Source organism: Clupea harengus, chromosome 18 (assembly GCF_900700415.2).
Source record: "Clupea harengus chromosome 18, Ch_v2.0.2, whole genome shotgun sequence".
Classification (NCBI taxonomy): Eukaryota; Metazoa; Chordata; class Actinopteri; order Clupeiformes; family Clupeidae; genus Clupea; species Clupea harengus.
The window spans coordinates 457,675-483,907 of NC_045169.1; the positions used below are offsets into that span (position 1 = coordinate 457,675).

Genomic DNA, 26,233 nt, shown 5'->3' on the forward strand with positions numbered 1-26,233 from the left:
ACCTGTAGATTGTTTGACTATTGGTTGATCAGTGCCAATCTAGTCAAACAAAGGGGTTAAAAGAGTCAGTAAGAAGGACTGACGAGAGAGAGAGACAGAGGGGTAGGTGCCGGTAGCACTGGGTGCAAGCCGGAGGGTTTACCCCAGTTTCTGTTCATTTGATTACCTTTGTTGTAATGTTTGAGTGCCTAAGTTGGTGATTATAGTGTTAATAAAGAACCTGCCTTTGAGGAATTCCCTTGTTGTGTCTTGCTGAGAGCTGGGCTGCGACAATACATATACAAATATATATACATACACATACACACACCCACACACACAGTCACACACACACTCACAAACATATACAAATATATATACACACACACACGCACACACGCACACACACACACACACACACACACACACTCACATACATATACAAATATATATACATTTACATATATATATATATATATATATATACACACACACACACACACACACACACACACAGCACAGTACACAGCTGCTTAATGGTGCTAGGGATAGAAACAGGAGAGTCACAGCACAGTACACAGCTGCTGAATGTAGACATGGTGCTGGGGATAGAGACAGGAGTCACAGCACAGTACACAGCTGCTTGGCGTTTAGCTGCATGTGTGATTCCTTAACAATATAGTGTTGAGAAGGAAACCAACCATCCACTTAGTCTCCTAAATTAACACATTTCAATTTGTTCTTACATACATGTTGTTAGTTTCCCCTCTGCTAGCCAAGGGACTCTGGCCGCCATGTGCTTCCCTGTGTTTGTTTGTTATTCCATGTGCTTCCCTGTGTTTGTTTATTATGCCATGTGCTTCCCTGTGTTTGTTTATTATTCCATGTGCTTCCCTGTGTTTGTTTGTTATGCCATGTGCTTCCCTGTGTTTGTTTGTTATGCCATGTGCTTCCCTGTGTTTGTTTATTATTCCATGTGCTTCCCTGTGTTTGTTTGTTATGCCATGTGCTTCCCTGTGTTTGTTTATTATTCCATGTGCTTCCCTGTGTTTGTTTGTTTGTGCTTCCCTGTGTTTGTTTGTTATGCCATGTGCTTCCCTGTGTTTGTTTGTTATGCCATGTGCTTCCCTGTGTTTGTTTGTTATGCCATGTGCTTCCCTGTGTTTGTTTGTTATGCCATGTGCTTTCATGATTTTTGTCCTGAACTCCGCCCCCTCCTGCCTTCTGCCACTTCCTGGGTTTCACCATCTACCACACCTGTTCTCTTAATTAGCCTGTTTGCTATCCTGATGAGTTTATCCTGCCTCTTGTTTGCTTCCCACCAATTGTCTGTTTCCCCTCAGGTATTTAAGTTCAGTCTGTCCTGTGTTCTCTGTCAGATCGTAACATTAAGTCTGGAGAGACACGTCGAGTCTTGTTAAATCTGTGAATGTCTGGATTATTCCTTTACCGCGCCTTCGTGGATACTCTGCCCGTGTGGGATGCGTTTTTGATCTTTTGTGTTTTACCTTTTGGAATTCTAAGTTTGCCTGAGCTGGGTCTTCTGTGCTTTGCCGTTTTTGGAATTCTAGTTTGCCCTGATTTGTTGACTTTTGGACTGTTAAGTCAAACTTTTTGTAAAACAAATCCTGAATTCTTTTGCATCTGGTCTGCACTTGGGTCTTTTCCTGCAAAACCGCCTAACACATATAAACATACAGGTTTGTTTTACTTACGAATAGTGCAGTTCTCTCCATAGTAACCGGTACGGGTACAATCACATTCATAACCGTCCATCCCAGATCTCACACAGATTCCAATATGCTGGCATGGATAGAAGCAGCAAGGGTTAACTGAAATAAAACATATGTAATATATGGTTAATGGTGTTTTGTAAATTTAGATAACGTGTTCCTCTCACACACAATACCAAACCCAACATATTGGGATATACAGTATATTCAAGTGAAACACTAATGTCAAAAACACATTCTGGGTCATGTTCTGTTTCTAAAACCAACACTATCTTTAGTTACCAAAATGTAAAGATTACAGCAAAGTAAGAGTGGAATTCATACTTATTTTCCATCCGATGAAACAGTGGCTTGCAGCCTGCACAGTAAAGATGAGCACATACAGCACATATAGGGCCAGCCTGTATGCCCTTGCCTAGTGACACTTCATGATCAGCATGAATCATGTAACACTCAGACAGTTTATTATCTGAATCATTTCATTGTTAATGTAGTTCACTTGTCAAGAGCTTTATGTTGTGTCTGTCTCAAACAAAGTATACTGTATATGTTAAACAAATCCAAAACAATAAAACAATTTACAATGGCAAGTCTATCATCGTCATTTTCTGTGCTGCCCCCAGCATGTATTGCAGTCTTCCAACATTTGTAGACTTTTGATCTAATTTTTTTTTGTATTCTGCCTATTTATGTATAAACATGACAAACTCAGATAGGCAACAGACAGGAGAAAGCTCTCGTCTTTATTTCCCAAAACGCAGAAGATCCAAAAAGAACTTAAGATATCACTTTGCCAAAAACAGGGCAGAAAAGCCAGGTGAATACAAACTCCAGAATGAGTCAAAAACAAAAACAGGAACCTCCAAAGAAAAAAAAACTCACTGGTAGCAACGAGGTTACTTCAGCGTGGTGTCTGGAGATACACAGACCACTAAGACTCACTAAGAGTCACTAAGAGTGAGGAGTTTGACAAAGGGTATTTGGTCATGTGTCTTTCTGGTGAGTGGGTGGGAACTGAAAATGGCGGGAAAGAACAAACAAGGGCAGGAGGTAAACACAAAAGGTGAAAGGTCAGGACTGAAGCACATGGACGACCAAACACAAAACACATGCTGTGTGTCAAAGGCAAAAGTTTCAGTGCGTATTCTGTGGCTCTGGACGAGAGCACTGACATAAATGATAATGCTCAGCCTGCGATTTTTGTTAACAACCAGTTTGAAGTGACAGATGAATTTCTTTATGTAAAAATAATGCAAGGCCGTAGCAAATGTGTGATGCAATTGAGCATGCTGGTCTGTCATCATCATCATCATTATTTATTCAGGGAGAATTGACTGAGCACAGGGCTCTTTTGCAGCAATGCCCTGATTGAGGCTACATAATACAGAAGAACAATAAATAAACAAACCATAACAAAACAATACAGACAAAATAAATAAACAAAACACATTAAACAACTCAGAAATTAAATATAAAAAAAATAAAATCAGAGAATCATTTAATAGCATTGAGGCACATCCTTAGCATCTAAAAGGCTCTTAAATTAGTTGACAGACAAATAATTGGTTAGTTTCAACTCCACTTGAACAGTGTTCCATTTATGGGAAGCAAATAACTTAAAAGCTATTTTACTTATATTAGTTTTTGTAAGGGGGATTTCAAGGGAGATGAGGCTCTGTGACCGTGTGTTATGACAGATGGATTTTAATTTTAAAAGTGACATGAGATAATTAGGCAGTTTTCCCACTAAGGCTTTATAAACAAATAAAAGACAGTGTTTTTCCCTCCTGTCTGCTAGAGGGGACCAACCAACATTCTTGTATAAGTTACAGTGGTGGGTCCTGAAAGCGTCTCCTGTAACAAAGCGAATAGCACTATGGTAAACAGAGTCCAGGAGTTTTAAGGTAGAGGGTGCAGCATACATGTAAACAATGTCACCATAGTCAAGAACTGACAAAATTGTTGATTGCACTATTTCCATTTGGTTTTTTAAAAGTAAAACAAGATCTTATTCTATAAAGAGCGCCCAGTTTAATTGTAACCTTCTTAGCTAGGTCAAGAACATGTGATTTAAATGACAGCCTATCATCTAGCCAGATACCTAGGTATTTATAGCAAGGAACTTGCTCAATATTAGTCCCAGAACGGGTGCATATCTTATGGGTGGGGGGGGGGACATTATTTCTACCATTGGAGAAAATCATGAATTTAGTCTTAGATTCATTCAGCATCAATTTGAGGGACTTTAGGGAATCCTGTACACAATCAAAAGCATGTCGAAGGTTTGAAACTGCTTGATCTATAGAGGGCGCTGAGGCATACAAAATTGTATCATCGGCATAAAAATGGACTTTGCAATGTTCTAGATGGAAGTCACTCCGAGGAACGTCATGGAAGTCACTCGGAGGAATAACCACAGATGATCAGCATATCAGTAGACTTTTCATTTTAGATGACTATAGATGGAAAGATGCTGTATTTTGACAGACAAGTGAAATTATACACTTGAAATATATTTATTAGAAATACATTTATTTTATAAAATAAAATAATTCAGATTTATTTATTTATTCAGTTTTCTGCTTTGTTTTGTTTGTTCGCAGCCTTGTTACCAACTATACAAATGTGGTGCAGTACAGCATTTGCTTTGAAATGCGCATGTATGAAGGAAAAATATAGATGTAGTTGTTGATGAAGACATTATCCCACTATTACTGCTGTATTTGTTAGTCATGGGCTATCAATGTGACAAAGTGACCCAAAAATGCACCTATAACAAACACCTTTATCCAAAGAACATCTTGCATTGCCCAGGAATTGAACCCAGATCGGCTACTTACTATTCAACAACACTAACTATTTGCCACACTCAAAAGTGGTATCTACAGTATTGTGATAGGCAAGCCAACACATAAAAAAATCTGGCCCCCTACCGACCAGACTGGGCCCTCATCGGCTCCCAGGTCATTTGAGTTTGAGTCCCCTGGTTTAGCATTAAGATAGCAGCTTGCCAACTCTGTCACTTGGTATGTGACTGTTTATGGGCTGTCTGTATATTACCATTAAAAAAGATATCAACAGACATGTTTAAGTTCATAACCGACCTATGCTGCACTGTGTAAAAGGCAATGTATGTGCAGATATGTGGACATCTGCTATCATGATTTGTTATGAGCTGAATAAGCCTACGTAAGCTGTTGGCTGATGATGATTGCTAGCTATGCTAGCTGGGATGTAGGCTGTGTAGGAATATTTTTTGTATAAGATGAACAAGGATGAACTTACAAGATATTAGTTGATTGATTTAGAAAAAGATGGCATCAACAATTGTTGCTTTTTGAAATTGGAAGGGGTTTTGGGTTGACCAGTGTCTTAGAAAATGGGCGTGATACCATACAGGTAAACGCATTCTGATTTGGGCAGGGGTCAGGTGGGGAGGTTAAACTGATAGGGGTCAACCAAACAGGGTGGGTGTTAGATAACTTTTAGAAAGACAAAGCACGTTATATCGAGCTAAGATTCTTCCGGATTCAATCTTCTTAACCCTATTGTGGCCTAAATACTGGAATAAAATCAGTGAGAGCAACACATCTAAGTTTCGAGTTTCTGATTGAGAAAGTTGTAGAGGACCTGCAACAAAGAGACAACATTTTGGTGACGTCCCGACGTGATTGGGTAAGGATTCGGGGCAATTGCTGAAACAAAGGCCTGATCAACTGGTATTTTGCTAGACGGCGCCAATAAAAACAAGGTACGCAGTTTTTGCTTGAACGGTATACTAGCTGATTCCTGCCTGTGTGAAAGACATTAGCCCGGTAAGAATCCTCCATAAGAAACCGCAAAAATTCCGCTTTGGGTGTGTTGTCAGGGAACTTGGATAAGACTTAGGAAGTCTTTTTTGGTGTTTATTTGTTTATTGAGTAGAAGCGATTCTTCCTTTTACTGCGTTTTTTGTGGGGTTATGTTAGCGAGTTGTGTTGCTGATACATTGTTATTAACGCGTTATTGGTATTTTGTTATTAGTGTAATACGTTGTGTGCATATCAGTATTGCATGTGTGAGCTGTGGGCTTCATGTTGGAAAGTTGACTTTTGAATTGCGGGAAAACGCAAATGTGTGGTGCGAATGAATAAAGTTATGTAAGGCAACTGGTGGACGTTGAATAAAGTTCCTGATCATTTCCAGTGGTCAAATAAGGAGCATATGAATTTACTGAAGGGTTGTATTTCCCAATAAATAATTCAGTAAAGGATGAATGAATGCTCTTAGTCGAGTGAAAGGTGGATACATGTGAGTGTGTTTGTTTTCCCCCCCAAGCTGCAAATCATTTTAGACAGGTTTTCACAAAAGGCTAACCTTGTTTTAAATGAATGTGTTATTGTAGAAATCAGGAATTTAATACGACATAACACGTTGCAATTCATTCAGGGTTTTCACGAAAAGGCTAACCTTGTTGGAATGATATTTAAATCGTGATTGTAAATGTATTGGAACCATAGACATGACATAGTCAGATTCATTTTTAAATCAGTTTTCACGAAAGGCTAACTTTTTTGAATGATTTCGTGATTGTGGTTGTGGTAGAAGACGCGAGCAAGACATTGTTGTTCCACTCGTGTTATAAGTGATAAGATATACCGGTATTGACTTTCAGCGGCACATTTGAAAAATTCGTAGTGTGTGGAAATGAAGTGTTTAAAGACAGACGTGCAAAGCTGAAAAGTAATCATTATTATAAACATATATATATTAAGTTTTGGCAATTGCTCCTGGCTGGCAGTAAGCTGTGTGTTCACACATGAGAGTTTCATAGTTTTAAAGTAAAAGAATACGAAATTGTGTTTGTACTGGCGAAACATACAGTAGGCTGGTGGTGGTATTGACTAAATGCTAGGACTTGAATAGTTGCAGTTGTTGTGTGAGACGTGATAACATCTTTACTAACGGAAGGTTAAAGTTTGCAACAGAGTGGAACTATAGGTGTGAAAGTTTGGGGGAAGCCTGGTTGGTTAATGGCAGACAGAGAGACTTATTAGAGTTAGAGAATTATGTTGTTCTGTGTGTAGGGTTTGAGCAGCGCGTGGGATTACGGGCGGGAAGAATAGTTTTGCGTGTCTGTTCTTTACTTAACGCATGAAGAGGGCTGATACTTGTTTAAAGGGTATTGCAGTTGTTTTTGTAAGATAGCTTCATTGAAAGTGGAACAAAAGGTTGAGTTTCTGGGGGTTGCAGAGATGAAGGCAGGCAGTGAAGGAAGACGAGAACACACATAGTGGAACACTGGCTCAGAGGTTGATTGATATGGAGACATGTTTGAGGAATGTTAATTGAAGGCGAAAGTGGTGAGTCAAACGACCCGGTGCCTGGTCAGTTGTTATCAGACCGATCCATCAAAGACTGCTATCTTGAAAGCGTTGAGAATGTTGATACAGGACTGTTGGCAGAATCAGGGAAAACCCCCTTGTTGTCAGAGATGGGGGAGGAAGGTGAGACGTAGTGTTATCTAGCAGCAGGACCTCAGGGAAGGGTCAAGAAGAAGAATGGAATTGGAGAGGGTGAGAGAACATGAGATTGACATTGAGAGGACATTGGGGATTGAGGAGAGAGCGTTGGAAAGAACTAATGTGACAAAGGTGTTGACTGAGAAGCGAAAGCAGGAGGACACACAAGGGACACACGGGGGTGTGTCAAGTTGTAAGAAAAGGTTGAAGGAAGAACGAGAGAGAGATGGAATGCAGGCTCCAGTTAGGATGGTAGATGTCATTGTGCCCTTCATTACAGAAGGTGACTTGACTCCATGGGCAGCACGGTGGCTCAGTGGTTAGCACTGTCGCCTCACAGCAAGAAGGCCCTGGGTTCGTATCACGGTCGTTCCAGGTTGCTCCGGTTTCCCCCACCATCATAAAGACATGCATTGCATCGTATGAATTTGAATGAATGTTGGTGGTGGTGGTCGGAGAGCTGATTGGCAGCCACGCTTCTGTCAGTCTGCCCCCCCAGGGCAGCTGTGGCTACTGAGGTAGCTTACCACCACCACCGGTATGACTGTGTATGTATGAATGACTACTGGACTCTGTAAAGCGACTTCGGGTATATAGAGAAGCGCTATATAAAATTGAATTGATTGATTGATTGATTGTTTTATTTTGATTGACTCATGACCAACCTTGAGGACACACAGATGTGGCAGGCTCGGAATCTCCCATTTTGCAAACATTATTAAATCAGGTTTTCACTGAAGGGACTAGTACCGTAGCTTTGAGCAGAATGGGGATGAACAGACATATGGGGGGGGTTATTTGACGCTGGCAGGATAGAAGTTTGGAGAGCCTTAAGGAAATCCTATCATCATACATTTTCTTTGGCTAATATGGCAGTTGATAGGCTAAAACCAGCTGCATATGTGGAACGTTGAGGCGGACTGGCGTATGCAAATGGGGACAGATCCAGAAAATAATTTTATGATGAGGCATGTGATGAGGAAGCATATTATTGATGCACCTCCCTAGGAAAGAACTGGGAAATGACCATCGGATGGGAGTTATGTCAAGAGCTGAATTTAGGGATGCTGTCACTCAATGTGTTACTATGCAGAGGAGGATAGAGGACAGTTTGGAAAAGCAGTATGCTGAGAGACAGTGGAAGCTGATTCAGACTCAGGTTGACAGCAAGAAAGGGCCAAATTGTATGCCAGTTTCGGGATCTGTCCCATTGACATCACGGCAGCCATTACAGCAAACTCCCCCCTCCTCAATTAGCATATGGTTCCCCACCACAAACATACAGACAGCCAAATTGGGTACCTACATTTACCATAACCACTTACTGTTATACCTGCACTGGGAATGTAACAAATACATCTTACAGGATGTCTTTGGCTGCCATTACTAAATTGCCTTTTTTGCACTACCATAACCTCACTTTAAAGAAAAACTTATGCTGGCTGCTTGCTGTACGTGTATCTGTATGTTTTTTTTATATCTATATGTATATCTATAGTATCTAAATGTCTTGTCTTATCTGTTGTTGTGCCTGTGCACTTTATATGTTTCACCGTGGGAGAGTGGGAAACGTTTTTATCGATTCCTTGTATGTCTGACATGCAGGAAATTGACAATAAAGCTACTTTGACTACTTTAACTTTGACTACAGCCACCTCATCAGTATCGGCAGCCTCAAGCTCCACAGTCGGGGCTTATGCAGGGAAGATACAAAGGCAGAGGGGGTGCTGGCGGTGGACAGAACAACAGACATGGGCCACCGAGGTGTTGGGCCCGTGGCCAATTGGGACATATCTTCAGATATTGCCCTCAAAAAACGAATGTGGGGTGAAAAGGAAACGCTCTGCCACAGATGGGTGAACCCAGGGGCCTGGTTTTCCCTAATCAAATCAAATCAAATCAAATCAAATCAAACTTTATTTGTACGGCGCATTTCATACAAGGAAGTAACACAATGCGCCTCACAGTAGGAAAGAAAGGGGGGGGGGGTTGTTATGTTATCAAACCAACCTGATGGGGAACTAGGTTATGGGTAACATTATAGTCCTTCAGACTTGTGTTACGCCAACAATTACAGGTTTGAGCATATAAGTTATAATCCATATTAACAGTGAGTATAGTTAGAATATGTGCTATGTACATAAAGCCTCTGGGGAATATTTGATACTGGAAGGTGTATTTGTATAGGTATTCATGTACTACATAGATATGAACAGGGAAGACACGACAGCTGTAAATAATCTACAGTCTTAGTTTTGCAAAATGGTTCAAGAACATCTTTTATAGCCAGACAGATATGTAACATAATGCTGCTGACACTGGCTGAAATAAAGACGGTTATTAATGGCTTGTTTTAAAACAAAGATTTTAGAGAGCTTCTTCAAACTTCAAAGTCTTTGGTCTAAATGGCTCTGGTCTTAGCTGGCAGAGCAAGTAACGTCACAATACGCAAACGTTTGACCATTCATTTAAATAGGAAAAAAAGAGGGATAAAAAATGACAATATCAAAAGAATGACAGGGGGTAGTGCAACCATTTTCACAAGTGCACAACAAACCAGGACAGACATGTCTTAATATATATTTCAAAATTGTTAAGAGCAGAAGCAGCACCAAAAAAACAGGTGGAATAAGGAAACATAATAAATAAAACGTAATTATTAATTAATAATATGCTTTAACAATCACACTAAAAATATAACTTCAGAAGGTCAATAGTGTTCTTGCTTACGCTTGCACACAATGCTGTGTGATTGAGCAACCACACTAAAACTTTTGTTTTACACACAGCAAAATATAGGTTCAGTAATTTTTCCACCCATTATCAACAATAGCCATCTGTCATTCTGGGTTCACCAGTGCTCCCCAAACCATTGCATGACCTCACCACCTCAGTACGAACACATAGCTGGTATGCATGACACCCTGCCATGACTTCCTGCTTTGCTCAAGGTTCAGCTGTGATAGCACTGGGTGGCAAAATTTGAATGAAATGCGGTTGGGATCGAACGGCATGGAAAATGCTGATAACTCAACCATCACTTTGACTTTGTGTCAGCTGCATTGCCGCTACATCTCAAAATGTATGCAAAAAAAACATCGCCATTATTGTTATTAGTTCAAAAATGAAGCTTATTTTTCTCAAAAAAAGTATAGACCTAAACAATGATGTTGCAAGAGGGTAAGGTCGCTGTAGTTCTTAGTTTAGACGGAATTTAAGTTTACCAGTTGGTTTGAGTCTTTATTTTTTTTTAGCTTTCTGTGATGGGTTTTAAGGTAAATTAGCACAGTCAACAGGGTTTGTGTGTGTGTAGCGAGTGAGAAACTTAAGATTATAGACATTTAGGACTAAAGGACTTAAGGACTATATGGAAACATCGCCAAATATTTAGCTTGTGTAATGTAATGTAGACCGGGGACTGAACTTACCACTTCGGCTAGAGACGGTTTTCACTTTCTCATCTGGAATTGTCTGTCCGTGTGACACCAGGATTAATGTGCAGGTCTGCAAGAAGCTTGATACTGATGGAGAGGAATACAAACACATGTATGTAAATGAGGCGATGTCCAAATGAATCGGCAAAGCTATCTACATCAGTTTGTCTAATTATATTAAATATGGTAATCAATGAGCCTACCCTTCATTGTTAGCTTCAAATCCAGTGTACGCTAACACACAGTAGTTTAAGTTGTTGTCTTCGCGAAGCTGCTCCAGGATGATCGCAATAGGATCTTTAAAATAAAAATGTACAATCACCCCTAATGAAAGTCAAGGTTTTCACCTCATTACATCAGAGAGGTTTTCTGAGGTCAGACAACTCAATGACAGGACCTACAATTGTTGCTGTCTCTACTGTCTCTCCCCCCCCGGTGAACTTGCAGCCTTCGGAAACATTGAAGAAAGCGTATCATGGGCGAGGGGAAGGGAAGGAAAGAGGGTGGCGCAATTTCTGTTGTGGGAATGTCGCGGGGTAAGTTCTAAGAGTAGGGAAGACCGGAATGGTTGTAAGATATTTGTGCATGTACGTGAACTGGAGATCAGTCTGTTAACCCTTATATAGGCTTAATCCATATATATATATAATTTGACCAATTCTGAAAATGTCTTAACAGTGGCTACAACAGAGGTTTTCTTATCATGCTAAATTTAGGACTGATTTTAAAAGAAAACGTAGCCTACTGAATGGCTTAAATGTAGTAGTTGGCATGAAGATATTTTATCAGATTTGGCGCACACATTTCTCATTGCTCATATTTACATAGAGCATAGCAGCACACCATAACATTCTGTTTATCTAATATTTGGCAAAAAATATGTGTATAAGACAATAATATTACGCTCGCACTTTGTCCTACTTCTTAATCTTTTTTAGTTTATTGTATTTTTGTGTTGTTATACGTTGTCCCTCATTATACCAAAAGAAGCAGCGCTCCAAGCCTTTCATTCATTCATTCATTCATTCATTCAAAATATAGATTCAGGCCTGTTCATGTTGCCATTGTTTTCAGTGGGAGTTTAGCCAACATTCAATTGAATGCATTTTTCAAGGATAATGTTGGTTAACCTTTATTAAACTTCAAATTGTGCACACACACACACACACACACATGAAATGTACTAAAGAAGATAACCTGCTTGTACAGGAAGCAAGAAGCAACTCACAGTCCAACTACCCTGTGCTCACATGCCATATTTAATGTGGACGTAGGGGCGGGGGAAAGGTGGTGGGTGTATTTATATCATACAGATAATTGACTACAAATTTGCGGTGGTGCTGTCATGGCTATTAATCAAGTCAATTTCATGTTACAAGTATATCACAGATACATTCACTATGGGATCAGTTTAGTGACTAAATGTGATTTATAAAGGATTTGCAAATATGCACACCAAGATTTACAAATACAAAACACACCTCTCAAACAAACGCAATGTGCTTTGCAAATACAGGACACGCCTATCAAAAACATACAAAACACGCCTCTCAAACAAACACAATGTGCTTTGCAAATACGGGACACGTCTATCAAAAACATACAAACGTAGAATAAATTCTACTCACAAACAAATAAAGGACAGTTTCCACAAATGTAAACAAATAATGGAAATAAATAAACCATGTTTTGTATGTCTGTATAATCGTACACAACAACCACAACATTTTTTTTTTTTTTTTTAATTCTGTTGTTTAATTTTCTTTACATCTTTATTATCAGGTGTTATTATAGATAGCTCTACCTTCCACATTACACTAAGGTATATCGCACAGATAGCTTAACATTGCGAACATGTAATGAACAACTACAGTATACTGGCAGCTGTATTGCTAATGCTATAATGTTATATGCTATTAATGTTGCGTCGGTTCACACAAAACATCCAAACGCTGCGCTTCATTGTTTTATTTTTGATATCTGGATGCACAATAAAGTTTCAGTTTGCAAAGCTCAGTCTTGGTAGTGTAAGATACATTTAAAAAGGCTACATATAAAAACTGTCAAATGGAAGATAACAAGCAGTGTTAGATGCAATGATGAAAAGCAACTGTCAGATAGAAATGTATCAGACAGTCAGATGAGATCAATGCACATACACACACACGCACGCACACGCACGCACACGCGCACGCACGCACGCACGCACACACGCACACACGCACGCACACGCACGCACACGCACGCACACGCACGCACACACACACACACACACACGCACACACACGTAGGTCAATGCACTGGGTCAAAGGCAGTGAAATGTGGAAACCACCAAAGTCGCAATAAAATATGATGACAGCAGAAAAGTAAAATACAGAAGTTCTGTTAAATGGATGGCCGTCCAGTGGAGAAGGTGTGATGTGGTGCCATATAAAACAACAGAACACATGTCCATCCCTGACCAAAGATGGACAGTTTACTTCACTTGGTCCCCGGGCGCTGCAAAGCTGCCCACTGCTCCTGGGGGGTCCTTGAGGAAGGACAGTCCAGGATGGGAAAAAGCAGAAAATAAATTCACCGCGACCTCAGGCTTACCTGCGTGTGTGTGTGTGTGTGTCCTGTGTCGCCTCCATATATGCACGTGTGTGTTCCAGTGTGTCGTGTGTGCCATTAAAAACCTGACAAAGGTCTTAATTAATGAATTCATGAATATAGGTGCCCATACGAAAGGATACACTTGAGGTTCCCTACAGTTGGCTTTCTCATGACATGCCCTCTTAGATGCCCTCTTAGATGCCCTCTTAGATGCCCTTCCAAATGAGAAGACACAATGAATTGCCTTTACAAAGGGGCGGAAGAAATCCCAGTGAAGAGACTGACTTGCAGTACCGTACAGTCTCCCTTGCAACATGCTTTCCCAAAGTGGGTGCAGTGGCCACAGTCTAGGCGTGCCGCCAGATCTATTGGTAAGATTTTTTATTTACCTCTTAATTTAGAACACATTGTATGGCCAGTAACAAATCTTTCCTGTGTTTTTCCAAGGGGCCGATACGATAGGCTAATATCTAGCCAGCATTTGTATGTAATCTCATTTCCACTGTCCCTGTTTTTTATTTTCCACTGTACCCTTTAGGGGCTATCTGGGGCTAGTTTATGGGTGATCTATGGGTGACCTAAAAAAGTGTTTTCATGTAGACAAGCAGTGTGGTGTTATAGATGTAATGTTCGTGTGAGTCAGACAGACTCCTTATTAAACACTACACTCCTCCCTTTTTAGATTAACACTACACAATTAAATGTGCAAAAATACAACAAAACATTCTGCTTTACAGATCCTGTTTGAAATTGAACAGTGGTTGCCTTAGTACATTTTTTTAAATTTTTTTTTTACTTCTTTTGTTTTTAAGAACAGTCCATAACTTTGTTACAGCCACCTGTAAATAAAGACAATTAATTACAACTCCAGTCTTTTAGGTGGTGCCCTGCTTCTTTCCGGGTAACGCCTTGGACCCTGTGGTGTCTTCTCTGGGGACACACTTTCCTTTGCCGGCGTCATAGTCTTTGGCGTGTCATGAACAGGAATGAGCTGTGTGTTTGATGGTGAGTCTGGTGTTGGGTCTTGTTGGTTGGATGCAGGCAGCTCAGAGGTACTGTTTGGCTGCACGTTCAGCAACTGATCGACATGACGTCTCCATGTCTGCTCTCCAACATCCACCTCGTACATCAGTGGTCCATTTCTTGTCATAATCCGTCCCGGTGTCCACTTGTTTTCTCGATAGTCACGTGCCAAAACTTGCTGTCCAACATCAAAGCTCCTTGCTGCCTCACTTGACAATGTGTTGAATTGTTTGTTCTGCACTTCTCTCTGCAAATTAGGTTTAAGGAGGTCAATGCGATATCTCAAAGGCCTGTTCATAAACAGCATTGCCGGAGTTTGATTTGTTGTTGAATGGACAGAGTTCCGATACACAAAAAGAAAATTGTCCACTTTATGCTGAAGGGTGACGGTTTCCTTTGCCATGGCTTTGATTGCCTTCTTAAAGGTTTGAACAAACCGTTCTGCCAACCCATTTGTTGCAGGGTGGTGTGGAGCTGACTTGAAATGCTTGATGCCATTCATCTTCATGAAAAGTGTAAACTCGTCTGAAGTAAACTGTGGACCATTATCGCTCACAATGTGCTCAGGTATGCCATTCCTGGAAAAGATGTTCCTTAGTACAGAAATAGTCCTTTCTGAGGTTGTGGATTTCATTTGTATTACCTCTGGCCATTTTGAGTGGGCGTCCACAGCTATTAAGAACATGGAGTTCATGAATGGCCCAGCAAAATCAATATGCACTCTCTGCCAGGGTGCCGACGGCCACTCCCACGGGTGTAAGGGTGCCGGTGGGGGCGCATTCTGAACATTGTGGCATCCTGCACAGGTCTTGGTGATATCCTCAATCTGTCTATCAATTCCTGGCCACCATACGTAACTGCGAGCAAGGCTTTTCATTTTAACAGTGCCAAGGTGACCTTCGTGTAGATTTTCTAACACTCTACCGCGAAGCTTGGGTGGTACTACTACACGTGATCCACACATCAGAGTTCGCTGGCAAACAGAGAGCTGGTCACGTCTCACTGAAAAGTCAGGAAACATGGCATTTCCATGTGCTGGCCAACCTTGTACTGTGATGTCATACACTTTTGATAGTGTAGGATCTTTTTGTGTTTCTCTCTGAATCTCAGAGTTTGTCACTGGTAGCTGTTCCACCAACGTTGTATGGAACACTTCTGCTGGATCTCCAGCTGTAGGCTTTTCCTCCTCAGTTGTCAACAGTGGGAGGCGTGACAAGCCATCAGCATTACAGTGTTGCTTCGTACCCTTGAACTCGATATCATACGAGTGAGCTCCCAGGAACAGCGCCCATCGTTGCAGTCGGGTGGCTGACATCACTGGGACTCCTTTCCTAGGGTTGAAGATGGATACCAGAGGCTGGTGGTCTGTCACTAGCGTGAACCTTTGGCCGAAAAGGTAGTGGTGAAACTTCTTTATGCCCCACACTAGGCTAAGGGCCTCCCTGTCGATCTGTGCATAATTGCGCTCAGCACTTGTCAGAGACCTTGACGCGTATGCAATTGGACGCTCAGACCCATCAGCCATGGTGTGTGACAGTACGGCACCAATGCCATAAGGGGATGCGTCGCAGGCCAGGCGTATGGGCCGTGATGGATCATAATGGGTAAGTAGCTTATCAGAAGTTATTAGTCTTTTTGTTTCCTTGAAAGCTTTTTCACATTTTTCTGACCACTCCCATTTGGCTCCCAGCTGTAGCAGTGTGTTCAGTGGATGCACTACTGAAGCAAGGTTTGGTAGAAACTTGTGGTAATAGTTGACCAGGCCCAAATATGATCTTAGCTGTGACACATTTTCTGGTCTGGGGGCTTTTAGCACCGCTTCCACTTTGTCTTGTGATTTATGTAAGCCAAATCTGTCAATGACGTGACCACAATATGATATGTCACTCTTGAAAAACTCGCATTTTTCTCTCTTCGCCCTTAGGCCATAGTCACTTAGTCTTTTGAGCACTATGCTGAGGTTTTGGAGATGTTCTTCATCATTCTTTGCTGTGATCAAGATGTCATCGAGATAACACTGTGTTCTTGGTATATCTTGAAGTACTTGCTCCATCGCTCTTTGCCAGATGGCTGGAGCTGGTGCGACGCCAAATACAAGCCTATTATACTGGTACAGTCCCTTATGCGTGTTGATGGTTAGCAACTTCCTACTCGATTCCTCCACTTCCATCTGAAGGTAGGCCTGAGACAGGTCAATTTTCGAAAACTTCTCCCCTCCAGCTAGTGATGAGAAGATGTCTTCGATTCGTGGTAGAGGATACTGTACAGTACGCAGCACCGGATTAATGGTCACCTTGAAATCGCCACATATGCGAACACCTCCACTTTTCCCTTTTTTAATCACTGGAACAATGGGTGTAGCCCAGTCGCTCCAGTCAACCTTGGAGAGAATGTTAGATTCCTCCAGGCTCAGAAGTTCTGCATCAATTTTCGGACGCAGTGCATATGGCACTGGACGTGCCTTGTGAAATCTTGGTGTCGCATTGTCATCCAATTCAATCTTTGCTTTAATGTGTTTCAGCTTGCCAATGCCTTTCTCGAACACTTTTGCATGCTCTTCTAAGAGCTGAGACAGTCTTTGTTTAGAGCTACAGTTGTGGCTCTTGAGGCTTGGAGATATGTTGAGGGCTTTAATTGCATGCCAATCAAGCTGGATTTTTCTTAACCACTCTCGCCCAAAAAGAGCTGGTCCTCCATTTTTCAACACATAGAGCTCCAACTTGTGTGTTTTGTCACCATAAGTCACATCCACTTTAAGTTTTCCTTTTGGAGACACTCTCTCTCACCAGTGTATGTTTTTAACATCACTGGGGTCTTTTCTAGCTGTAGCTTGGAAAACAGTCTTTTGTAGTCAGCTTCAGAGATTATGGACAAAGCTGAACCTGTGTCCAGCTCCATTTTCAACTTTACTCTGGACACTTCTGTTGTTATCCATATAATTTTCCTATCTGCCCTTGTGATGTTGTGCAGTTCTAAGCATGACAGGTCTTCTTCATCACTATCTGTATTATCAGATTTTCCATATTCAGTCACTTACATGTGCATGTGCTTTGCTTTTTGCCTGAAACTTTTGTTTTTGTCAGTTGTTTCTCTTTGGCTGTGCTTTTTGTCTGATTTACACACTCTTTCTATGTGACCTTGTTTGTGGCATTTTCTGCAGGTCTTGTCTTTGAACCAACAGTCATTTGCGTCATGAGAGGATTTTCCACATCTGTAACAATTCTGCCCTTTTGTGTTATTTATGGACATTTTATGCATTTCGTTTTCAACGCTTTCCTTTCGTAATTCTGATGCATCCTTAGCTGCTGTTTCCATTGCAATTGCAATAGCCAACGCTTTTTCTAAGTCCAAGTCCTTTTCTGACAGTAGCCTCTTTACTGTGCTTGAGCAATGCATGCCACATACTAGTCTGTCCCTTAATGCATCAGAAAGCCAATCTTTGAAATCGCAATCTTGTGAAAGTTTGCGCAGTTCAGCCATGTAGTCAGAAATGCTTTCATCCTTTGCTTAATTCCTTTTATGGAATCTGAATCTTTCAGCTATCACTAGAGGTTTAGGCTTTAGATGGTTTTGCAAAATATTTTGAATATCATCGAATGTCTTCCTCCACATCATTGGCATCACAATACAATTCCACTCTTTCCATGTACGCTTCCCAGTCTTCATTAGCACTATCAAACTCGTCTACCTTTCCAACGTAAGCCATCTTCAGTCTGATATTTACCGTCTAAGTGTCGTTTAATGTGAGCTATTCAAGTTTACTCACGCATCCTTGATTAGCCTTGCTACTCATCTAGTGCTGTTGTTCGTTTTCACTCTCCTTCCCTCCATTCGACTTCTCATTCCATGAACTTTAAAACTCCATTTGCTTGTTAGGTTCGTAGATTTCTCGTCGCCAATTTGTCGTGTCTATGCGACAACTTATTAATAAAATAATCAGGCTCACTCGGAGGTTAAGTTCACACGTGAAACATCACTTGGTTTACTTGAGGTTCTGCATTAAATGTATACATGCGCATGGCGAATAACCAATAGGAGAACAATGCATAGGGGAGTGCTTACACATAGAGAAATAGATCCTTATTAAACACTACACTCACCACTGAGGAAGGAACTCAATGGTAGCATCCCAACACAATATGCGCTAATGTTGGTTAAGAACTTATTACCCGTCCGTTACTGTAGTACGTTCTACGGGTATGCGAGTAGTAGGGACACGATTCGGATATACTCCACTGCTATCTTACCTGTCTTTTGGCACAGATGGCGTATGCTCACGTATGCCGAAAAAGTTGAAAGTCACCTCTGAGGATTTACCGCAAAGTACATTTTTGACAGAATGACAAAAATATCTTATGCCGCGAAAATAGCTTTTGACAGCGCTACTCAAAGGCGCCGTCATTCATCTTCGTAAAAGGCTACTTCCAGGCAGCTTTTTGCACATTTACACAGGAGCAGGGTAAAACGTTTCTCATTTTCTTTTTCATCATTACTGCTTTGGAAAATCAGTCTGCTTTATTTCGCTGACGGCCAGTTAAAAGGAAAGCTAATGTAACATTCTAACATCCAACATTCTACTGCTGCCTGAAAAACAGCAGTTCCCATCCTGCAGCTGTAGGCTACTTCAGTGATGGAGACCTGAGACCGGATGTCCGCCTGTCATGGCAGACCATCACTGCTCCCACCGGGCGGGTGCTGAGGTCTGGCTCTGGCCATAGATGGCAAGGACACATGGAGGTCCTTGTGTTTCTTACCCTGTGGGGTCCCGGGTATTTTGATATTCTAAAATCTACAATTCATGACATCGTCCACCGGATCTGCAAGGCTGTCCTGGTCATTCTCCGGAGGGTGATTTCACTTCCCGAGGACCTGGAAATGGTGGGCGCTGGTTTTGCCCAACTGGGTGGATCCCCATCATTTAGTGTGGCAGCTGGGGCCATAGATAGCTGCCACATCCGCATGGCGCAACCAGTGGCTAATGCAGCCTGTTACTTCAATAGGAAATGGTTTTATTCACATGCAGGCCATCTGCGACCACCTGGCCTGGTGTTGATGTTTTTGTTGGGTAGAAACAGTCCTGTTTATGCAGGTGGCCTGTACCCACCTGCAGGTACATCCTTGGGTATGGTGGGTATCCGTGTCTGAACGAACCTATTCGTCTCATGACCACATACAGGGAAGCTGTTCAGAACCCTGTACAGGCCTGCTACAACAGCAGGCACTCTTGGGCCAGGACGAGGGTCCTGCAGTCGTTAGGAATGTGGAGATGAGGCCTGCTGAGAATGGCTGCAGCCACCTCAGCTCCAATCAGTCATAGTTTATTCTTCACAAAATTTTTCATATATCAGTTCTAAATATAAATTCTAACATATTCTACCACATAACTAGGTGGCAGTCAGTTCAGATTATTTGTCAAGTATTAAAGTTTCTTGTATAGGTAGTTTGTTACTTAGTAGTCCTGGTGATCTCTTGCCTTTCTATGAATAGGATCTTGAAGAAGCCATGTGATGAGTGGGCTCGACTGAACAGGTCTTGAGTGTATCAGCACAGACTCACCGTACACTTTTCAATTCAAATATCCTAGATTTACACTGAACAGGTCTTGAGTGTATCAGCACAGACTCACCGTACACTTCTCAATTAAAATATCCTAGATTTACACTGAACAGGTCTTGAGTGTATCAGCACAGACTCACCGTACACTTCTCAATTCAAATATCCTAGATTTACACTGAACAGGTCTTTAGTGTATCAGCACAGACTCACCCTACACTTTTCAATTCAAATATCCTAGATTTACACTGAACAGGTCTTGAGTGTATTAGCACAGACTCACCGTACACTTCTCAATTCAAATATCCTAGATTTACACTGAACAGGTCTTGAGTGTATTAGCACAGACTCACCGTACACTTCTCAATTCAAATATCCTAGATTTACACTGAACAGGTCTTGAGTGTATTAGCACAGACTCACCGTACACTTTTTAATTAAAATATCCTAGATTTACACTGAACAGGTCTTGAGTGTATTAGCACAGACTCACCCTACACTTCTCAATTCAAATATGCTAGATTGGAAAATATAAAACCAGAAATGCTGTCGAATATTTAATTATATCAACTAAAAAATACAAATACGGGGAGAAACACTGTTTGAACATGAATGTCTGTGTGTGGCAAAAAAAATCAAATAAAACCTCATTTTAAATATATAATTTTTTGGCTACTAAAGGCTGTAGGAGGAGGAGGATCTCTCCTCTCTCTCCCTTGTCTCTCTTTCTCCCCTCTCCTCCCTCTCCTGTGCCTTACTCAAATCCATTGAAAGCCGCATTCCTCTTCCCTGTGAAGAGGAATTAGTTGGCTGTCCGCCACCATGAACCTGCGGGTGTCGTCATCCGTCCCTGCAACGTCAAAGTAAATTAAGACATAGCAATGTGTAATTGCCTGCCAACACATTACCTCATCGAATGCTGTAAGAGTTTGTTTTGGTTGGTTGGAACCAAAGTTTACACGGTTGAGTTCTCTAGAATTCCACATTTGAACGGCTCGCAGCCTCTGGTGTGCACCATAGTTAGCCCTCTTCGTAGAAAATACAGATATATATATTGTGTATCGTATTCAGCATAAAAATACCCCAGGATATTGTTTTTGGTCCGTCCACATCACCCAGCCCTAAGCTAATGACTAACAGTGGGGGGACAATAGTAAGAGTGTAAACGTGTTACAACAACCCTTTGTATTGGAAGGTAAGATGGGACTCTTTAGATTGGAAAACCAAAGATGCCCTTCCTCCACTTGTAATTACTCATTAGGTGTGGGTTAGGTCTTGTTTTATTGGGCCTCTAAGAACATTCCAGAACGGCTGTGTTCCATTTGGTTGACTTCCTCACCCTCCTGTTGCATCATCTGTCTCTGGTTTTCTCCCCATGCTTTTCCATGCAAGGGGTAAACTAGGGGCAGGAACATGGATTTAAGAGTACTAAGTGATATATTGCATTAGAAGGTGATTTCTTTGTCGTGTTTGGGTTTATTTGAATGGTCTCAGTCTGAGTGGTACAGTGGTCTCAGTCCTGCAGCTGCATAGATTAATATTAACATGGATTTCAGAAACATGAGAATTCTGGTCTCTGTGGGATGTAGGTAACCCCCCTCTGGAGGGAACAAACCCCCTCTTTGGGTGAGAACCCCTTCTATTTGTCTTTTTCAATGTGTGATCCTTATCAAGAAACACAACTGTCCATGTGGCGAATTATTCTACCCAATTCTGTTCTGTTGTCAGCCCCTCCCGCACTCTGTGTGTGTGTAGCCATCGTACTCTGAGCAGCCAGGTATGTTCATATTCTCTGAATGTTTGGATGTTTCTTTTAGATTTGTAACTTTAGATTATTCACCTTAGACTCGTTTGAATATGTAACTGTATTAGTAACTTGTCCCTAGGTATCCAAATGAGGGACCCTAGGTCAGCCTACCTGATGGGTAGCAATGCAACATTAAAAACCAGGAGCTAAGGCTGATTTCCTAATTAAGTGGAGTTAGATTAATTATGTTTGAATTATGTAACCAAGACAGGGTCCTTTAATAAATATTATATTTCAGCGCCGAGAGACAAACACGCTGAAACCTTCGGACACCTATTCTGCCATTGGCTTTGGGAAGTTTCACCTCACAGGATCAGGACAAAAGAGTGCAGCGGGACTAGTTATGATTATCAGTTTAAGTTTTTATGGAAAGAATTATGTGGGAAATTGTTATGGTGAGTTGGCCTCTAGGCGTAGCACCACCTAGTGAATAATGTTCGATTATTATTAAATTATTATTCACTTCACTAGCCACCATCTTGTGACGTAAAGGTTTAAACATCACAAAATGTGACCTGCTGCATCGCTATCACATTCATCAGATGCACACCAGATTTTGTGAAATCTCGTCCATAGGGGGCACTGCAACTAGGTGGCACCACTCCACAAATGAATATTAATGAGCTAGGATAATGCACCTCCTTTCAGTGGAACGTTTTCATTACAATTCATTTGTGGAGTGGTGCCACCTAGTGAAGAATGTTCAAAGCAAAAAACCTAGCACTTCACCAGCCAATATCTTGTGCTGTAAAGGTTCAAACTTCACGGAATTGAACACCCTACATCACTACCAGTCTTTGGATGCTCAGGGGGCCACTGCAGCTGCTGACCCATTTGTGTTACATTTCACGGCTCTGTGCGTGTTACATGACGGGAGTTCCCACACAAGGTTGTATAACAAAAGGATTTATTTACGTATAATAGACAGTCAGTGTTAGTGTCTTAAATCAAAGTGTGGTGCAAGCGGGTGTCTAAGTAGTGTATATGTCCAGACAACATAAACGACGCGTCGAGAAGAGAGGGATCCCTTGCAACCTCCTCCATGGCCCTCATATGGTGGAGCTCATTAAGCCTTCATTCCTCACACCTGCGGGCACCTGCACAGACTCTGCTACATCAGCTGTGGAAGACAAAGAGCACTGATAGCAGGGGGGCGGGGCAGACCAGGCTGGGTCGTGACAAATGGCGAATCAAAATTCAGCAGCCAATACATGCCTTTGATATGAAGTTTCAAAATCTGCTTGGAGCCCGGTGATCACTGGTTGGGCTAAAATTAAACTTATTACGATAGGGTATATGACTGTCCTGTTATAAATGTTGATACTTTAAATGAAGTATGGTTTTCAAACATATTGTTGCCTTCAACTAATAATCCTACATTTTATACATACGTGCATATCTCACACAACTTACATTTATACAAAGAAGCTCACATGGCTCCTTATGTATACACATACATTTCACAAAATGATCAGATTTAACACAAGAATACATAAAGTATATATAAAGTTATAAATTGACACTCATGCCTCATTCACCTGACAGGTCACAGCACCTTCATACCCCCATCAGTATACAGTCGCCATATCCACAAATTATAGTTCCTTCACTCAGAATTTTAACTTAGACATATTACAAACATTTTAGTCAGTTTTTTTGCCAGAAACTTTATCATTCAAGATATAAAAATGTGTTTTATGTCTTATTTCATTTCATTCTTGCTCATGCTCGGGCCTGGGTTACCGTACGGGCCTATTGGGCACAGGCCCAGGAGACCAGAGGTCACATGGGTCCTAAAACCTTGCACCAAGTAAGCCCCGCTGCTCCAGGGCTGGCCCTTGAGAGACCCTTAAAGGCCCCATGAAATACACAAAGGGATACATGGGCCCCCAGCCTGAAGGCAAGTGGTCTAGAGTCTGATCCAGTCGCATCGATAGGTCCAAGCACTTGAAAACGGAGAATAGAACTGATTCCAAACAGAATGGAACCTGACTTGCAGGAGGAGTAACCTATGAAGGAGAGGGAGTCACCAAGCGCTGCCCAGTGCACACAGAGTTGGAATATGCATGTACCCAGATGAAAAGCTCCATTTTCAAGCTCAGAGTTACAAAAACAATCTAGCCTTCTTGGCGATTTCAAGGAGAAAACTCAAGGTAAATCATTGAGCGTGGGTATGTACAATGTAATAAATTATGTTATATAGCTGTAGATTGAGAAGGGTGATTACATGCTGCCTTCCAAATACAGCTGTCTCTGACACAAAAACACAGACTAGTGTCAAAACAGAATGTGCCTACTGCCCTAAAGGAGCTAGGAAAACAATGTTTGTGTTTCTCGACTGCTCAGTTTAAACACCTGGCCCTTTTCTCATGTGGCATGAATTTACACAGAACTCCGCTGGATAGAGACCAACGTTTTTGACCCCCAACTATCTTCTCTCTCCATCAAGCAACAACCTTGGGGCCATCTGATAAGCACTCGCCAGCTTACCAGAGTGAACAAAAGGAAAATAACAAGAACTCCGTGGAACCTAAAACACATGCCCCAACAAGCTGAAACAGAGGCCCACCTGTGTCCCATGCCCAACCAAATCCCCGTCCGCAGTCAAAACAAGCTGAAACAGAGGCCCACCTGTGTCCCATGCCCAACCAAATCCCCTCCGCAGTCAAATGGAGATTGTGAGCTAATGGAAACAAACAACATTGAAGAGCAGCAGTGGTCTTTATCACCCTAAAGCTTAACGTTTTAATTGTAAATATACAGTACTACTGCCGCCTGGCACATTTCCTATAAGTCCCTAAAAACAGCTGTTATAAAGTCCCTACTTAAAAAGAATAATCTAGATGCTTCCATACTAAACATGTTTTGAATTGAAACAGCTCTCATTAGGGTTTTAAATGACACACTCCTTTAAAGGTGCCATAGAATGCAAAACTGTATTTACCTTAGCATTGTTTAATAAGGAGAGTTTGGTACATGGAACTGACATACCATGAATCTCAAACACCGTTGTCTCGTCCTTCAAATGGAAATCCTGTAAGTGCAAAAGAGGGCGGTAAACGGGGCAGTTCCCCAAATGCCCAAACTGTACCCCCCAATTCTCTCTGCCCCTCTCCATTTAACTGTATAACTAGGATTATTGATAAGAGACACCTTCCATACTTGACTCGTTTTTCTCTCCATCTCTCTATCTATCCATCCCTCTCAGTTTACTCTTTCTCACACTCAATCTCTCTGCTTCAGTCCATTTTCTCTCCTTCTCTCAATCTTTTCCCTCTTCACTCTCTCGTCACTGTCACACTCTTGTTCAGTCTTCTTTCCTTTCTTCTTTCAATTACTCTTTCGATCAATCCCCACTCTTTTAAACACCTCTTTATTCCAGTAAAGTGCAGTAACTAAGCACGAGAAACATACTCTGGATTCAGCGGCATCTCCAACTCTAGCCATTTTTACTGTGTAAGACACCTCTTGGGTGATTCCCACGAAATCCACGGTGTCCAACATCAGAACTTTTAAAATGCCTTTGAAGCCAATTTTCCTTTTGCACACATCAGATAAGGGTCTACATTTACTAAAAACATTATTTTTAGAAGATTTTTTAAATATTTATTATATATTTATTTACATTTTAGAGGTGAAGTCCATAAAAAAATATCATTACCACAACACAACATTTCTTTAAAATTATGGTTTAAAAGGTGTACTTTTAAAGTAGATTATTAACAATAATGCTCAAAGCTATGTATAACTCTAGAGACATTACTTTTTCATATTTATATTTTTTCATGATTTACTTGATGGTTTGCAACTTATTTTTTTCAATATTTTGCTAAAAAGATTACACTTACAATTTTTATGTAGCATACCTGAAATAAGCATTGTTTTATATAATATATATATATATATATATTTCAACAAAATATGATTATCTAATAATTATATTATTTGTACAAAAAACACATATTGCGGTAATGAGAATGCTGTTGCGGTAATGAGGTTCAATATTTCGGAAATGAGATTAAGTTCACATTCACAGTTCACCAAGAATCCTGATGCCTTACCTTCATATTTTACATATGTAACACATACCATTTTTAAAAGAATATTTATTTCATGAACAGGGCTTCATTTTCTCATTTAAAGTGGTCATAACAGTACCATGCCTTGTGTTAAACCAAACAACTGAAATAACAGTTCAAGTTCAACAGAACTTGAATCGCAGCAACTCAATTTATAATCAACTTAACTAAACACCTAAAACGAACAACTGAAACAAATACATTTACCAATCATGTGATAATCATATGATAATCAATTTGTGATAATAACGTGAGGAACTTGAATCGCGGCAACTCAATCTATAATTGACTTGACCAAACAACGGAAACAGCATTTGCCAATCATCCCCAACATTTTTGTGTTTTTCCCATACGTCAGGCATAATGCAGAAATGCGTAGCAGAGGAAGTGGCAGGAAGTGGTTCTGGGATTACGTCCCGTATGTCCTGACGATAGTACCAGACCATTTCTCCGGGAAATCTGATGCTTGTGACATGGAATCGGTTTTCCCCTACACCAGTCATAGTGTCCACTTCATACTAGCAATCTG

General features: G+C 41.1%; 1 protein-coding gene across 2 annotated transcripts in view; it reads right to left on the bottom strand.

The window, feature by feature from the left end:
- Positions 1-18,900, bottom strand: part of ptgs1 (prostaglandin-endoperoxide synthase 1) — a 55,110-nt gene extending 36,210 nt beyond the window's left edge. The window contains exons 1-4 of one of the 2 annotated variants that reach the window (XM_031584957.1): positions 18,513-18,900; positions 10,851-10,944; positions 10,642-10,734; positions 1,695-1,811 (exon numbers count right to left, since the gene is read on the bottom strand). In XM_031584957.1, coding sequence (XP_031440817.1) covers positions 1,695-1,811; positions 10,642-10,734; positions 10,851-10,857 — 217 coding nt within the window. In that variant the 5' untranslated portion in view covers positions 10,858-10,944; positions 18,513-18,900. Of the gene's footprint in view, positions 1-1,694; positions 1,812-10,641; positions 10,735-10,850; positions 11,235-18,512 lie in introns of those variants that run through there. The other variant, XM_031584956.2, reaches the window with a different exon arrangement.
- Positions 18,901-26,233: the final 7,333 nt, after the last annotated feature.